Genomic DNA, 16830 nt, shown 5'->3' with positions numbered 1-16830 from the left:
TAAGTTTATTCTTCTTTACTCAATTAATTTATTGTGTTAAGTATGGACCGTTCAAGAAGAACCTTGTCGCTGAGACTTGAGAAGGACTCACGTGGACGCCAATGCCTGCTGAAACTTATATTTTTTGCATTACGCAATTTTGTTAAATCTAAAATAATAATAAAAAAGCTATTGACGTAGACGAAAAAACTTGTCAAAAATATATTACAAATATTAAAGAAAACAAATCCAAACAAATTAATTGATTAAATAACAAGAAAAAAAAAAAAAAGTGGGTGATGCATAATGATCCATCTTCTTAAGTGTGGTAGAAAGAAAAGCACCCACAACTACACCATTAACCTATCTTGTCCTGTCCCTTAAGGTTTCATATTTTCTAGTTCTATTTTATCAAATTTGTATGGACATCATTTTTGCAACCTTGGAGATGTTGATTCGTTGACCTCCACCTGTGAATTTTATTAGTTTGTTTCTAGTTTCTAGTATGATAGATGATTATCCATTAATGGTGTTTTTAATAGTTTTTCTAGGATAATATATGTGAGCTACTTTTGAGGTTTTTTGCAAATTTCATAAGGTTACAATTTGCAATCAACAACCGTTATATTAATTATTTGTTACTTGAAACATCCACCTAGCAATAATCTTACGTTATTTAACAAGAAACCATTCATCGTTTATATACAAGAAAAAAATATCATGTCATTTAATTTAATACTCATAATATTACATTCAATCCTTGCTAAGGTATATAGGGTTTATGAAAATCAATATGAAATTATATATGTACATTTCTAATAATTTCTCTATTATTATATCATACTTTCTTCTCTCATTTAATTTTAAAGTTGGTGAAACTCCTCCAAGATATGCATTCCATTTTACGCAATTCGACGTACGCCACTGCCAGATTTTGTCTGAGGTGAGTTCCAACTTAGATACATTATTCTCAATCTCAATGCTTCATGATGTCTGTACCTTGTATATTATATAGTTTCAATACCAGCATTACCACCATCAAAATTCTGATCGTAACTTGGTAGATCAGCAGAGGAAGTTCGTAGACGCAATATAGTAATTTGTAAGTTTGTTTACATTAAGTTGAGATAGTCAATATTCACATATTAATGAAATTTCCTGAATTGTTTTCTTTTTCTTTTAACGTATTCAATAAAAATTTAATAATTTCTCCACATCTGAGACAGAAACTTAACACATGAAGTTGCGTAGTCTTTTGCCTTTTCTCTTGTATATTTGTTTATGCCTTTTCTCAGGCATTCTTTGCTTTGGAGTAGATGAATTTCCAACGTGATTCTTAAAAGGCTTCACTACGACTTAAGTATTTTGCAGATTATTAAATGTTATTGGTTTTACACTCACATATCCAGTCAAAATGTGTATACAGTACATATATAACATTTTAATTATATGATACTCACCAATCACCACCTTCATTTATACTAGTGAATTACTTGTCGCTGATTTTGGTATTGTACTTAATAGAGTTACGATCAGGGTACGCTTCCGCGTTGTCCTTTTCCAACCAAAAGCTCGATTAAAGAAACAATGATTCATTTCACCCAGTGTGTTACTAGCTAATTTTCATTTTGACTTTGAAGTAGTTTGATATAATTGATAGATGTTTATAAGATATAACGCAAAATGAGAATGTTTCGGTTTGTCAGCTTCCTTTAATCAAGAAGGTACGAGTCTCGAGCCTTTTTATTTCGTTTGGGCATCATCAGTATCAGGGTCATTGGAACTTTATATGATAGCATTATTATGTATTTATGTTCAAGATATATTTTAAAAGTCGACAACTATATTAGAGTTATCAAATTTTCAGATTGATATCCTTGTGTGATTTTTTTATATTGGTTACAGAAAGTTGTTAATTTGATCTAATTTTAGTTGATCCGGGAAAAATGTGAAGGTAATTTTTATATAATAAGAAAGAAGTCATGGTGAAAACATATGAACTCTTTACAATTTAACAAAGTTAATTAGATACAAAAAGTAGATAATATATTAGAATGTAATTTTAAATGAAGGTTGAACTCAGAAACAACTTTTTGAGAAACGAATATGTGGCTTAGACACTTTTTTGATATGTTTTGTAATTTATACATCTTATAATATCTAGATTGGTCCTGTTAAAATCTATATGTGTTTGTCAACTTAAACTGATTTATTAGATTTTATTTGTTAAAGTTAGATACAAAGATCGTGAATTAATTATGTTTGTTACTTATATCAGTAAAGACAACCACATATAAAAACACATTGAGAGAAAATAGTGACATCATGTCTCCGTATCTTAGAATTTTCTGTCATATAACCGCTTTATTTTAAAATGATTATAGATCATCCTCTTTTGAACAATACTCTGTCTTCATATTCTTAAAGAAGAATCACACAAGTTTTGACATCTTGTATTCTAAATTGATCAGCGTCGAACACATGCTTCTTCTCTGACATAGTTGAGAGTGTTAAATTTAGTCCAACAGATAAAAGAATGGGCAAAGGATTTAACTTAATATACTTGTATTTCGTGTTTCAGTATTTAATTTTTACAATTTAATGAAATTTAGCCAAAATACATTTTCGAAATTTTTTAATTCTTTTAAAACACATACCCAATTTTCCGAAGATCTTTACATGTCCATTTGTTTTACTAGCTCTTATCACAATTACTGATGAGAAGTTTAGTATTGAATTTATTTATGCAAATTCTTTTATCACAAACGTAATTATTTGTTAATATATTTGTAACATCTAAAATATACAATTTTATAAAACTAATGGGACTCTAAAATTCAAAGTTAATAGAAAAAATTAGACTGTATGATTGTATATTAATAATAAAATGTTTCGTTCAATCAAACACCACAACTAAGCTAACTAAGCAAAAAAATCGAGCTATAATTAAGGCAATAAATAATCACAGAGCAAACACGTTCACGTTTAATAGTATTTTTATCATTTGTGGTAAATTAACTGTCTGGTCAAAACTTTAATAAACTTTAATACCATTACAATTTAAGTTTTATGGCATGCTATTTTTTTTCTATTACATCACCACTAGACATATTTTATCTAATCTTTTTATGATAATTAATATTCAATTACAAATGGCATGTTTATCCATTGTGAACAAAAGTGTGTTAAAATAAATCTTAATTTCTGTCTTGTATAGTGGTAGTTGGCAGTCACGGTTTTATGTAGTATTTTTTTTTTTTTTTGTCAAATTAGTAATTTGTATATTCCTTTAAAATTATGAATTACTTTGTTTGATATATTATCATATATACTTGTGGTTTATAAAGAATGATATCAGTTTTTTTTCTTTCTCATAAAGAAATATATTAAAGGTGGATGTATCGGATAGAGGAAGCTAACGGCGGGAAGAAAACAAATTACAAAGAAAGAGAAAAAAGATCTTCACAAAAAATTAAGCTATGTATAAAAATAAATATAATATTTGTATATAATAAGTACTGTATTCTAAAAGCAAAAGCTCTCTGATCATAAAACCTGAAACCTATTCTCTTTTCGTTTTCACATTTCTCTCATTCTCTTTATCTTTATCTTCTTCTTCTTTGGTTTCACATTTTGAAGAAGCTTGTGGAGGTAGCAACACTGTCAACACACAACATTCTTTACAACATCTCCAGATCCAATCTTGCTTCTTTAGATTCAAGACACGAAAAGATTTACAGGTTCTCCCTCTTTCTTTTATCTTATTTGTTCTTCGTTCTTGTTTTTGGATCTCTGAGATTTGAAAGAACATGTTTATGCGTTTGTGTGCTTGTTATAAAACTATGAATGTTATCTCGGGTGTAAAATATGTAATATTGTAATTATTGGACATTCGAATTAAGTTTCCTCCGTTTCTCCTCGCTGGAAAAGCCACCGGAAAATTAGCCGGAGCTATTTAATTGTTCCGACACTTGCAAAGATGTGGAACATCGAGGGACCACTCGTTCCACACTTTTTTCTGCCTCTTTGCTTTCTGCTAATTATCTCACTTTCCAACAAGATTAGCCGTAAAAATTAAACATAATTATGAATTTCAATTTTTTTACGTTAATGATAAAAAAACACATGAGGACGAGCTACTGACAGATTTTGACCTTCTTTGTCCAAGTTTGAATAAGTTGTTAGGAAATCACCGTTTTGAGCTAGTCAAAATTTGGTACTTTTTTGTTTTGTTTTTTATTAGAAACATATGTAATTTACTATTGTTCTACGTTTTAGTTAAGAAATCAAGGTTTTGCGTTACTCATTTAGTATTGATTCTTTTTAACACATGTAATAGTTAAGTATTGTTTTACGTTTTTGTTTTTCCTCCTTTTGCAATCTAACTAAATATCTAAACTTTTGTTTGTAACTCAATTTCTAATTTAATTTTTTCTCTTCCTTGAGTCAAAAGAGAACACACACACAATTTTCAACTTGTATTGGCTGTCCAATTTGTTGTGTGGAGTCACTGAAAGCACACTCGAATGTTTATTTTAAAAAACAAACAAAAAAACAACCAAGACCTTTATGATATAGTATAATGTATGCTTGAGGTATTATGGTTTACTAGTCATCTAACAGTGCAAGATTGGTTCAGATATTGGTTATTTCGGGTTTGTTTTCCAATTTAGGTAAATGAAAACGATATACTAACTCCCAATTTTTTTTGGTTTCAAGAGTTGTCTTTATAACACGAACGATTTGATGAGGTCCATACTCCATATGATGGCCGACCTATATTTTTAAATAATCTAATCCAATTCCTTATTGCCGAGCATCGAAACATTCTGATCTATACCTAGACTACAAATTCCAATACCACACATCTTCACATGCTAGCTACCTCGATCTTAGGGTCAAATTTACCATTATGCTATATTCTCTCTATATAGTATTTCATAATGACAAGGCCATGAGCTCATTACTCCTAAGTCTATATGAACGTGGAAACGTGTGAATGATCAGCTATAATTGATCACTAGATCTACACAGTTAAACTGACCATATCCCAAATTTTTTATACAAAGATATTAAAACGAACTATATTGATTTTCTTTGATTATTTTTTTAAGAAAAAAAATATTTTAAACTTTTCTCATACGTAAAAATATAAACGCGGTGGATTTTTTCCATAACAAAAAATATCTTTTTTCCGTTTTGAATTAGTTCTTGTTACAAATTTTCTTACGCATTTTCATTTTTTTGGTTTTAGTTGATATCATCAATTAATAAATTAAACGAATAAATACAAAACTAAAACATACGAAAAAATGGTATCAAAAAATAAAATGACGTCTAATCTGAAAAAAAAATTAACTTCTAAAATGACAGTTAACTTGAAACCGAAAGATTATTTATTATTTACTATCCAAAATATTAAACTCATAAAACTCTATTATTTTAAACTGTAAACTTATATTTTCATTTTTAACGTATAATCTGTTGAATAAAAATTCATATTTATATATTTAATTTAAACATTATGTCCATGCCGATTTAGGCCATTTGAACCTCCACTTGTGATGGATGTATCACGTAAACCACAAAATTCATTTTTTTCTTACCTCTAAAATTAAAGACATGAATTGTTTAAATTGCCATCGATTTTATTAGGTCTAACCGTATAACCTACAAGGTTTGTGGTCTTAAGTTTTTTTTTTCCATGAGCCTCGGAAGTTAAAAATCAAATCATATGTATATGGGAACATTGGAAAGCAAAAAAATATATACAGTAGAACTTTTATAAATTAGTACTCTTTAGAATAATAATCACTATAAATTAATATATTTTCGGTCCCAAATTAGGTCAGTGTAATTTTGGACACAATTCGATAAAAGAATAAGATAATTAGGTATTAACCCGCGGAAAACCGCAGGTTTTGATGAAAATTTTAAATAATTTATTTTGTGATTATGTTATTTATAAAAGTTTGTGATTAAAAATTCAGTTTGTTATATTAAAATTTTTGTATTTTAAAAATATTTATTGAAAACCTGTCGATAAACATTTGCATGTAATGAATAAAAATTTTCACCTGTGCTGAAATTTTTTTTTGATAAAATTTGTAGTTATATAGATTTTATTCGATTAGATTTTTAAAATCTTAGCTGTTTATTTTATTTTTTTTAAGTACAAATTAGTTTTGATTCTAATAGATTTTTTTTTAACTCTTCTACAATTTATTTTATTTTATGTGTTCCCAATTTTCATTTTTAATTAATTATATTTAATTAATTAATCTTAATTAAAATTTTCTAATGGTAATTGAATGTAATGTTTTACACATTTTAAGGTTAGTTTCATATTTTTACTTCCCAATTAATATAGTAGGATAATTTTTTTGAAAATTCTTTATAAAAATATGGTCTCATCAATAATATAAATTAATAATTATATAAAATTATCAAGATATATGTATATATACACACTAATTTTTGTTAGAGTTCATTTCTAATATTTTTACTATATAAAAAACTTTGAGTATTCTATCTAAAATATAATAATATTTATTTTTATTCAATAAAAAAGATTAGTTATATTAATTCAATCTTATTTTTACACTTTTCTTTTGAAAAAATTATCAAATTAAGAAAGTCTTTCTATGAATTAATAATTATTAATTTATTGATAAAATTAAAACCTCTTTAAATTAATAAATTTTCATGGTCCCAACTTTATTAATTTATAGAGGTTTTACTTAAATATTATAAAATTCAATAACAAGAAAATTCGAAGATTCTCTAACAAAAAATGGGAAAAATGAAGATTTTATAATATATGTTATCCTAAATTTGTAGATGAAGTTATTCTTCGTTAGATTTTTTCTTTTGTGAGATGGGGGAATAGTCTAACAATTGTCACTTTTTTCTTTCAACTCGTCTTAGTGCCTTAGTGGAGGTATGTGTCTCCACTCTATATTAAGTGGATCAATGAATCCCTAGAAAAGGGCATCTGATGTTGCTGCTTAGCATTACATTACCCATTCATATTCGTAAGATTCGTCTGCCCAATTTTGTATCCGTACCAACACGTTTCTCTTTCAAGTCTTTACAAATTGCATAAAATTCCGAATCCTTTATCTTTTTATAAGATCTAATTCGTATTCGCTTTTTGATCTCTTAACCTTTTGTTTCCTTGTCAACTAAAGTTTTTTTCCTTAGTGCTTCTTTGTTTATCCACGCCTCTCCATTATCATTAGGGCAAATTATAGTTACAACACAAAAGGTTCTTGCTTTTTTTCTGGATTAGTAGATAAATTTATATATCAGTTCCTGCCAAATCTTGACTTTGTGAGTTTTAAGTCTTAAGAATCTTGACTGTCTTAAGATTTTGTAGCTTCCTTTTTTAAGTTTGGTTTGTTCTTTTGTCTTTTAGCCTTTATCATTCACATGGTTAAGGTTTAAAGTTTGCAATCTCGGATTAAAACGAGCCATCTATGGTGGATTCTCGTTGACGCATATAAAAGGTTTCTTTTTAGTTTAAGCTAAAAAATAGGTAAAGGTTACTTGCACTATACGTATTCTCTGTTTTTGTTCGGCTAAAACAGAAAACATATGAGATAGCTTTCTGTTGAGAAACGGATTCTGTGTGATATATTTTGAGAATAGACAACCGATGTTTCTCATGTAAAACATGAATTTTGTCCACTTGAAATCTACAAAATTGCAATCTCTTCACCGTTTCTTGAATAGATTTGTATGTGCTCCTCTCTTTGTTTTGATAACGGAATCAGATTCTTATCCTTTGCTTCGTTCTTCTGTCTTCTTGTTCTGTTCTTGCCGACTCTGTTTTTGCAAATGCTTGAATTTTCATTGTTTACTTTCACAGGTTTTGATCTGAAGGACGAAAACTCTCGGACAAGGACAAGGACATAAACAGAAAAAGCTTGTTGATCGCTCCTGTTTTGACTTTTTTTTGGATCTTCACGATTTCTATCTAAGAAACTGATTTATGGTGCAAAATCCTCTGTGATATTTTTCTTAAATCATTCGATCTTCTAATGTCATGAAGAGAAGTGAGTCTGGTAAGTATAAGGAGTTATGGAGACCGGTACAAGCGTTAGCAACAACAGTGGAAGCAGCAGAAACGATAGCTATGAAGCAATCAAAAATGGATCATGGTTTCATCAGTTCCGCAATGGCTGCAATCCCTGGATGGCTAGATATGTATATGGTCTGATCTTCCTCATCGCGAATCTACTAGCTTGGGCTGCCCGTGATTATGGTCGGCGTGCCTTACGAAAAGTGACAAGTATGTTCCCCTCTTGGATCATGTTTCAATTGTAACTAACATCTCTTATTCGTTGTACTTATAAGTTGACTATATTGCAGTATTCAAGAACTGTAAAGGCGGAGAAAACTGTTTGGGGACGGAAGGAGTCTTAAGGGTTAGCTTGGGATGTTTTGTATCCTTTTCTTGGTTCATTCGTTACGTACTAATATAACTACTTCAATGTTATATGTTTCATTAAGTCACTTAGAAATTGTTTTGACCTTGACCATTAAGTCATCAGTTGTTCTACTTCGTTATGTTTCTTTCAACTCTTGGCACGTCGAAAACGCATTCGTCAAGAGATAGGTGGCATTCTGGATGGTGGTTTGCTAAGCTCATTTTGTGGCCTGCTTTAACCATCATTCCCTTCTTGCTTCCTTCTTCCATTATTAACTTTTACGGTTAGGCTTGATGAGAATATTACTATTTAAAATACTCTTTCAAATTCAATTGGCACGACGACTAACGTCTTTTTACTTTGGTTTGGTTTTGTAGGAGAGATTGCCCATTTTGGTGCAGGGTAAGATTTTAATTGATCAGTCAAACTTTACAATGAGTATATACTATATGAAAAATCCCAAAATCTTATTGTTGTTTGTTTCTTTACAGGGTATTTCTCTTAATACAACTAATTAGTGTGATCAGTTTCATTCAATGGCTTAACGAATGCTATCAATCCCAAAAAGATACAGAAAAATGGTTAGATTATTTTGATACTAATTTACAAGACGTGTTTGTTTTTTTTTTTTGTTTTTTTTTTCTAGTACTAACCAAGCAAACACACTTTATGTTTGCAGCCGTGTCTATGTGATGATACTATCAACCACCTCATACACAGTGTGCATAGTAGGAGTGATTATGATGTACGTCTGGTATGCGCCTGATTCGTCATGCCTTCTCAATATATTCTTTATAACATGGACTTTGTTCCTCATCCAACTCATGACAAGCATAGCTCTCCACCCTAAAGTAAGTCCCTTTTTTTTTTTGTATCCATTATCATCCTTTTAGTGTGATTGTGTTTAATTTGTTTGGATGTTTGAAGTTATTAATGTGCTTTTGCCAACACCAATATATAGGTGAATGCTGGATACTTGACTCCAGCTCTAATGGGACTCTATGTTGTGTTTGTCTGCTGGTGCGCCATTCGAAGGTATGTTTATGTTTCATATCATATCTCTGATTTTAACAAGGTCTGGTTAGATCTTAAAAATATTATATCATCATTAGAATTATTTGATCTAATCTTATTTATTTATTTTTCTTCTACGTTTTAATTATATTCTTTATATATATGTTTGTGTTTCCAATTTCTGCATTCTTGGTGAGAAAAATACAAACCAAAATCAGCTCAAAATATTAGTATATATCTATAATCGAGGATAATAATTTAATTGTCATCTCTATTTTTTTTTATTTTGTGGTTTAGATAACTTTTCCAAAAGTTAGAATGGGTTAGGAATTAGGAGTTAGTACTAGTCGAGTATGATTAGGAAATTTAGTTGGTTTGGGTGTCCTTAGCCACTATATATATGGTGGAGAAGATAGGTCAAGAACCATTCATCATCATCATCTTCCTGCTTTGTTTCTAAGCTTCTATCTTCAGATCTCTCTCTTAGTCCCTGGAGATATGTCAGAGAATAAAACTAATGCAGAGAATCTGAGCAATGCCTTTGTGGAGCATTACTATTACATTCTTAACGAAGCACCTCGCTATCTTCATACTTTCTATAATGAACCCTGTCTGTTTAACCGTCGTGATCCTGCAACCCATGTCAAGAAAACTTTCTGGACTAGGGAAGAAGTGAAAGATGAGTTTCTGGCTATGCGATACGAAGATTACACGGCTGAGATTGAGACTTCACTTGGTATACCATATCCTATGGAGGATGATCGTGTTATTGTGTTCGTCAATGGATACTTGACAAGGAAGAAAGATAACGTGAGGGGCAAGTTTACGCAAACGTTTCTCGTCGCTCAACAAGACATTGGTTTCAGTATCTTAAACGATATTTTCAGGTTCAAGGAGACGCAGACCGCAGACGCAGATCCCAACCTTAAATCTGATTGCTCTTTTTCCTCACAAACCGGCAGCAACAGAGAACTAAGTGAGAAAGCTCCAAGCAAAGGGGACGATGATGATGAATTATGTGTTTCAGTTTTAGGGTTCTAGACTTACATATATGTGTTCTCCAAAGTTCGTTTTGGGTTGGGTTTCTAGGTTTAGGGATCCTAGGAAATTAGGAATCGAATCAAAAGATGTAGGTTCATATGAACATAAGTTCCTTTTCTAGCGTTTTCATAGAGATTTATCTTTGTTTCAGCTGTTGGAAAAGTTTCAAAATTATAATCAGAAAAATTTATAACAGTATTGTTTAAGAAATTCCAACACATCTTATTATAGTTTTGAGCGTTTGATCCACTTCTATTCAAGTTCTGCATTTGAACATAAAAAAAAACTAGAAAAAGTTAATTAGAAGCTTGCACAAGTAGTGGAGCTATAATGTTTCTTTGATGTTGTGCAGTGAACCAGCGGGAGAAAGTTGCAACAGAAAAGCAGCAGCTTCGAACAGAACAGACTGGCTGACCATCATTGTAAACTTTTTTAGCCTCTTAAAACTCTTTTGTTTTATAATTTCATCCAAAAATAAATATGCTAATTTTGAGTAACATTGTGCAGAGCTTTGTGGTTGCGCTACTTGCAATGGTTATAGCCACATTTTCAACAGGAATAGACTCACAATGTTTCCAGTTCAAGAAAACTGAGAACGATCAAGAAGGAGAAGGAGAAGGAGAAGAGGAAGATGGTGTTCCATATGGATATGGATTCTTCCATTTTGTGTTTGCCACAGGAGCAATGTACTTCGCTATGCTACTTATCGGTTGGAACACTCATCACCCCATGAAAAAGTAATGTTTTTCTCATTCTAGCTTTTGTGAGACTTTTGTAGTCTCAGCTTGAAGCTTGAGACATCAACTCATACTGTTTTTTTTTTTTCTGTATTTAGGTGGACGATTGACGTGGGATGGACGAGTACTTGGGTAAGGGTTGTGAACGAGTGGGTTGCGGTTGGCGTATACAGTAAGTCGTGACAAAATCTTGAATGCTTTCATCCTTAAAAACTTTGAGATTGTGAGACAGTTTTGTAATGGTTTGTTGATGAAATTTTGTGATAGTTTGGATGTTGGTGTCTCCTCTCATACTAAAGAGTAGAAGACAAACGACAAGTGGGACATAAGCGAAAAATCGATTATGGATCTCTTTTCTCCGCATGTGGGATAGATAGAACTAAACCGCCTTTTTCACCTACGACCAAGATGGATGTTTCGATGGCAACTCAAACATGTTCTCATGGGTTTGGTGGAAAATAGTATTAGACGATTAGATTGGGGAATTGTTGGACGACAACCAAATCTTTGTAAGTAGATTGTTCTAGGAAGGTGGACAACAAAAAATAGTAATGATTATTATTTTAGTCATCTCATTTGCGACTTAAGGGTTGATTTTAATTATCAGCAAAATTACACATGCATTATGCATATGTCAAAATGTAATTCAAATACATGCAACATTACTAACAAAAAGTTCAAAGACTCTTTCATCATTCACCGAACAAATATTCCAAAAAGAAAAGTAACAAACAAACGTGGATCCTCTCTATGAACGATGCCTCAATCCTCCATAAACACATCGAGAAACCAATTTCAACTCTTAACAAGACTTTCTACGGCCCCAGTGTATATACTTTTACAAAAAAGACTAATCACCAGTAAGTTAATATTACAACAACACAACAAATATAAACTGGCACCTGATGAAGAAAAGTACATCCATGGAAGAGTAAAAGACAACGAGATTTAAAACCCTACACTGGATGGCCAGGAATGGGATGAAACGACTCGATCCGTTTTTCATAATAATAATAATATTTAAACTAGTGGTCTCATATCCACTAGTCATCTAACCACAACCAAATCAAACAGCGGAAAATAATCAACATATACCGATATCCAATAACCGATAATTCAATAGCATTGTTAAACAAACCAATCAGAACATAAAACATCAAATCAGCAACTTAGAAACGCTCTACTGACTCAACTCTAGCAATCTAACAGAATCCAGACAACAACCAATCAAGCCACTAGAACATCTTCCTCTTCATTGCCTTGATTCCACGATCACACTTTGCCTTTACCTGCACCACAAACAAAAATTGAGATGCATGAGTATTTTATAAACGCTTAGTGAGGCAATCCTCCCATCTACTGGGTTATACACACAAGCAACTGAGATTCCAATGTCAAACAATCTACAAACAAACACACAAACCAAGGAAACAAGTATCATCCGTTCAATGGAAGGGAGGTGTCGACCGACACTAGCCCAGTGTCGACCAACACAGGCTATTTGTGTTGACCGACACTACCCCACAATGTCGATCGATACTGGTCCTTGGTGTCGATCGACACTGACTCCGCAGACGCGATCTGTTCGAAGCTGAGAGTCGAATCTCGCTTCTCCTCACCTCCAATCCGTCCAAATCTCAACCAAAAGCCACATAAACTCATAGGAAACCTATAGCAATCGTAACAAGCAACAAAACACCACAAACAACACATAACAAGCCAGACAAAGGAAATCTCAATCTTACATCAGCCATGATCATGCACTCACCCCTTTTGCAAGAAGTTCTGACCCAAAAACGGCCAATCCAATCTTTTAGAAGACTCCTCATTCATTCCTAGCACAAGATCTCCACTCCACAAGAACATATCTTTCAAAACAAGCCCATAAATCTCACAATCTCACTAAAACTCTCAAGAACACTTGTCTCTTTTTTTTTTGTCTCTCAAGAGGCAAAAAACAACTGCCTCCACGACTTAGGTCGACTTTTATTTTAAATAATCCGGTTATAGGATTTCCCTTAAACCAAACCATCCCAAATCGACAATCTGAATCGATCTGGTCGATCTAGACACTACCATGATGTTGATCGACATCCATCCTCAAAAACCACTAATTGGTTCGCGGATGTTACACGGGAGTGTTGAGATGGATCATCTTTCGTGTCAAAATTGACGAAAAGAAGATGATCACTGAGAAGAAAGTACAAATGAAGCTCTTGTGACCAAGTAAGTGACTGAGTAAGTCACAAAAAAGTCAAACAAGGCCATTTGGGCCATTAACTACAATATATTTAAGCCCAAATTTAGGTGTGTATCTTGTTAATTATTAATATTAGTAGGAAAATGACCTTATGTAATGGAGAAAATGTATGACTGCTTATAATTACAGTACGAAAGGTAGAAAAATGAACTTATGCTTACAGAAGAAAAAATGTTTCCAAAAATCTAATATTTCTATCTTATTACCTAAAAGACTCGAGTTAATGGATTCCCTCAAAGAGTCGAGTCATGCATCTAATTGTGCATATAATTTTTATTCATTTGTTCTAAATTGGCAAGACCCTATTCATTATTCAAATCCACACAAATGAACAGAAGATTCAAAATCCTCTCAAATCCTTACAAACGTATACGAGAGAAATCATAAATATCACAAAATTATATGTAACCAATATTTGAAACCGAATACAATATATATATCTAATAAACCGATCGTAATGTCAAAACTACGATGGGTTAGAGCTTTGTCTATTTTTCATTCTCAAAAAGCGTGAAGCCAGAAAATCTTTGGTTTTTTTTTTTTTAATTTAAGTAACATAGAGATGTGTTTATTTTCTGCCTACGATCTAACTCTGTTATTTGCAGATTGCTAGCGTGTAGAATAAATAATATTTAGAATAAACTTCAAATTGTGTCATATTATTTTAGTATAGATATATGGAAATACTTCTAGTAATTTTCTCCGATATGGTCAAATGTTCGATAATTTTAGAAACCAACAAAAGGGCCGGGGCGGTGGATGCATCTTGAAGTTCTTAAACGTTCCTCAAATTCGACCACACACACAGTACCAGACAAAGCCAAGTAAGGCTGCAGGTTTCCCATGGTATTACGTTCTTGTTTCCTTTTTAATACCAAAATAACGAATTACAAGAGAATGTTGCATAATAGTACAAAGAAGAAGTTCTAAGTTACATAGTTAATATTCATTAAATTTTCTCGTAATTTTTTTTTAAATCAAAAGAATTATAAGTAGGCTTTTAAAAGTATTAGTAAAGAATTCAGTAACGCTAGTATAATACTCACTCTGACTGCGCTTTCCATACCTTTTCTATATTATAATTAAACACAAATGACAAATCCGTAATTTGAGATTAATTTGAACTATTTATGTATTCTCTATAGAAGGATCCATCTCAAAAAAAATTTAAAAGCTGCAACGGTAAGTATTGTGCCGTTTTTGTTGTTATCAATCACAAAAAATTAGAGGAATTTACAGTACCAAAAATAGTACTATCATTTATAGCCTACCTCTATCTCTTATGTTCTTTTTCACTAATTTTGTTTACTGCTTTGGATCACTAAACAGATATATAACATTACATGATTTTGATGCATAGTACAAAATAATCAATTTACTACATTGATAAAACTTGTTTTTTTTAGTTACTTGTAAATCATTTAAACCGGACATATGTATATATATATATATATATATATTATTTTGTTGTAATTGTAAATTCAATCAAGCAATTGAGCATCATATAACGTTTGTTGGAAATGATATATTAGATTTCTATATAAATTTGGTTCAGCATGTTACATCTTTAGTGGACCTACCTGAAATGTGGTGGTAAGTCTTACGTAGTCAAGTCTTATATACATTGATTGAAATTTTCTGCCAGAGAGCAGTAAACCAAAAGTAAGAGAAGAGACAGAACACAAGCAAGAGACATTAGATGGCCGTAAAGTAGAAAGTGAGTGTAGTCACTCAGCTATAGTGTTCATTATGGTCCATATGCAGTGATTACTATACTTAAGTAGTGACAATTCAATTCGACGATTCAATATGTGTTTTCAGAATATTTACATTGCTACCCCACGTAGTATAATTAATTTTAATGTCGATCCAGAACATAAAAAAGTAGACTGTAATTTTTTTTCCAAACCATACATACACTTATAGAGTCGTTGGTGTTGGACCTAAATTTATTTAAGCTTAGTGAACTTAATAAAATTGGAGTGTGTGAATAGATAATGGATCACATAGAAGTGGTTGGACTCAAATTGGAGCTCCAATAAGCGATTGGTTGTGTCAAATAAGAGATGAAGTCGATCTCTTTATCACGTCTCCTGGAGATTCGGTCTTCTTCGTTCTCAACTCCATGAGAATCGGGATTGAGGAGAGCACTACACAACTGTTGCTGGATTTGTGGATTGAGTGGGTTTGATTTGTTGAGAAGCAAAGTCAATTACGTCGATCACAAAGACCTCTATATAAACACACGTTCAAGTCTCACTACGCAACTGATCACCGATTGTGATATCAACGTAGAGAAGAAAAGACTTAGAACACAAAACTCCAACAATCTCTCTTTGTCACAAAGTAAGTGCCTTAAGTGTCTTCGAGAGTATCGTAGAGTGTAGTTCGTATAGAGCCGGTGTGTTTGAGTGATTAGCAAACCGGTTGTGAATGGTTGTACCCTGGGACTCTTGTAACCTTAAATCCCGTCGCACTGCGGGGGTTTCAAAGAGTTAAGGAAAGAGATTTCGGTCTCGCCTCCATTCTTCCCTTAACGTTTACTTGTTGTTCTCATAATCAATACCTCTTACGTAGTGTGGCAAATTTCTAGCTCCTACATTCTTAACTCTTTGAAGAATCTGTTGTTGTTCTATAAACATCTAACAGATTGATTTGAGATTTCATAAACGTTTAAGGAGAGGTTGTGTGTGTATTCACAATTTTGTTTACCACAGTTGCGATTGGGTAAAGACCATAACGAGAGTTTGAGAGCCTCAGACCTGTTCTGTTCTTTTGCGAAAGGAAAAACAGAGTGTGTGTTGATTATAACTCAACGTAAGATTGTGATTTTAAGGCTGAGTTAAAATTGCTATTGGTTTAGATTTCTGGTTTGTAAAACCTGCTCCTTGCATTTGATTTATTTGCTATTGAGAATTGCGATTCTAAAAGCTATTTTGAAACCAATTGTTGTGTTATTCAAACCCTGCAGTTTGCCTTTGAGTTGCGATTCATAAACTGCATAATTTTGGTTTGGATTTATTTGCAAATTAAAAACTCCTAAATCGACATAGTGTCTTGATTTTTTAAGTTTCTGCAAATTGAAAGTTTAAGAGATTTATTATCTCTTGCTCTGAGAATTTAACGAGAACTGCAACTAATAATAAACTAATCAAAAATGGATTGACTATTGTTGTGGTCACACAAGCGTCGTAGACTTAGTGGGTTGCTTGTGTTATTTATTTATTTTTGCAACTCAAAACAATTAACGTGAACAAGTTTGGTTTTGCGAAACCTATATGGTCTTGTTGGTTTTTGTGTTTGTTTGCAAATAATATTTAGTTAGTGTTGTTAAAGTCACTTCACGACTTGAAATAGTGTTCTGAAC

At 31.9% G+C, this 16830-nt stretch overlaps 2 protein-coding genes across 7 annotated transcripts; both read left to right on the top strand.

Annotated features, from left to right (window-relative positions):
- Positions 1-3329: 3329 nt before the first annotated feature.
- Positions 3330-11773, top strand: LOC104766373 (uncharacterized). Of its 6 annotated transcripts, none has more exons than XM_010490248.3 (12): positions 3330-3719; positions 7850-8272; positions 8353-8426; positions 8535-8694; positions 8789-8813; positions 8903-8992; positions 9091-9262; positions 9373-9446; positions 10819-10888; positions 10974-11203; positions 11302-11375; positions 11471-11773. In XM_010490248.3, exons 2-12 carry the CDS (start codon positions 8062-8064, stop codon positions 11530-11532), a joined length of 1242 nt encoding a protein of 413 aa, XP_010488550.1. In that variant the 5' UTR covers positions 3330-3719; positions 7850-8061; the 3' UTR covers positions 11533-11773. The 6 variants fall into 6 exon arrangements, with proteins under 6 accessions (XP_010488550.1, XP_087358556.1, XP_087358555.1 ...); XM_087502430.1 differs by lacking the exon at positions 3330-3719 and adding an exon at positions 6807-6919; XM_087502429.1 differs by lacking the exon at positions 3330-3719 and adding an exon at positions 6828-7013.
- Positions 9775-10548, top strand: LOC109130757 (nuclear transport factor 2). Its single transcript, XM_087502431.1, is given in 2 exon segments — positions 9775-10331; positions 10333-10548. Coding segments are annotated over 2 exon segments (477 nt in total). The 5' UTR covers positions 9775-9923; the 3' UTR covers positions 10402-10548.
- Positions 11774-16830: the final 5057 nt, after the last annotated feature.

The sequence above is a fragment of the Camelina sativa genome, chromosome 19 (genome assembly GCF_030686135.1).
Source record: "Camelina sativa cultivar CO46 ecotype springtype chromosome 19, ASM3068613v1".
Lineage (NCBI taxonomy): Eukaryota > Viridiplantae > Streptophyta > Magnoliopsida > Brassicales > Brassicaceae > Camelina > Camelina sativa.
Note: the sequence above shows the minus strand (reverse complement) of the source record. Positions and strands in the feature narration are given on the sequence as shown.

Bases quoted from the DNA above. Each gene is read 5' to 3' on its own strand.
- LOC104766373 (XM_010490248.3), top strand. From the start codon at position 8,062: ATGGAGACCGGTACAAGCGTTAGCAACAACAGTGGAAGCAGCAGAAAC. The intron at 8,993-9,090 runs GTTAGATTATTT...TTATGTTTGCAG, and splicing joins CAAAAAGATACAGAAAAATG to CCGTGTCTATGTGATGATAC. The intron at 11,204-11,301 runs GTAATGTTTTTC...TTCTGTATTTAG, and splicing joins ACTCATCACCCCATGAAAAA to GTGGACGATTGACGTGGGAT.